Source organism: Apis dorsata, unplaced genomic scaffold (assembly GCF_000469605.1).
Source record: "Apis dorsata unplaced genomic scaffold, Apis dorsata 1.3 scaffold_292, whole genome shotgun sequence".
NCBI classification, from domain to species: Eukaryota; Metazoa; Arthropoda; class Insecta; order Hymenoptera; family Apidae; genus Apis; species Apis dorsata.
This window is the reverse complement of record NW_006263567.1, coordinates 820,240-821,127: the sequence shown is the minus strand read 5'-3', so window position 1 is coordinate 821,127 and position 888 is coordinate 820,240. Positions and strand designations below refer to the sequence as shown.

General features: G+C 25.9%; 1 protein-coding gene across 3 annotated transcripts in view; it reads left to right on the top strand.

Annotated features, from left to right (window-relative positions):
- LOC102680439 (exportin-7) overlaps nucleotides 1-888 on the top strand; it is a 9,055-nt gene continuing 8,167 nt past the window's right edge. For 2 of the 3 annotated variants that reach the window (XM_006617068.2, XM_006617067.2), the window contains exon 1: nucleotides 1-150. In XM_006617068.2, coding sequence (XP_006617131.2) covers nucleotides 136-150 — 15 coding nt within the window. In that variant the 5' untranslated portion in view covers nucleotides 1-135. Of the gene's footprint in view, nucleotides 151-206; nucleotides 232-888 lie in introns of those variants that run through there. The other variant, XM_006617069.2, reaches the window with a different exon arrangement.

Here is an 888-nt window from a genome sequence, read left to right as displayed (position 1 = left end):
TTTTTTCTTTTGTTAATAAAGGTGGCGTTGTTGATGCTTCCGTCGTAAGAAACGTCGTTTCTACATAAATGTTGTGGCAGTCGAGATTAAAGCATGTGATCCTGCCTTCATTGTAGATAATACAAAGCTGCGAAAATGGCGGATGAACAGGTGAGTTACCGATCAAAATAATGTGCAAACCTCAAAATGCGGTGGAGTTATTTATGATGAAGTGATTTCGAAAATCGTGTGGTAAGCTAGCTGGTGGTAAATCTGTTGCAAGTTACGTGTTTTCGACGTGTGTCTCAAACATTTTGCTGCCAGAAAACTTAAGTATTCTTGGAAGCTATGTTGTTTGTTGCCGGACCACAGTGATTATTTTGTCGCGCTGTCAATGAAAATGCAATCACAAACTGAAAGATTTTTTTGCTTTAATTTTATTGACATTTTATTATACAAACAAAACCATGTTGACGATATGTAAAACTTTAACCTCGTTTTTTCGTAAATAGTATTTTATACAGACATAATTTTGAAATTTCAGAAGATAATTAATGGATAGAAATATAATTTAAATCATGAATTTTATATTTGAATATTAATATTTGAAAAAAAATACAAATTATATTTTTTATATATTTATATTAAATTATTATTTAAAATTATTTAATAGCATAACCTATTCTCTTTTATTTTACAATATAAACTGATGTTTTTTTCTGTTATTTTACTATATTAATTGCTGTATTTAGTTGATATTAATTATAAATATCCTTTTTATTTATTGTAATTTTTTAATTTAAATTAAAAATAATACGAAAATACTTTGATATATATTTTTAAAACAAGCTTAGTTTTAAATTCCATTAATTAATATCTTTTATTTACAAAATAAATGTGAAATATTGC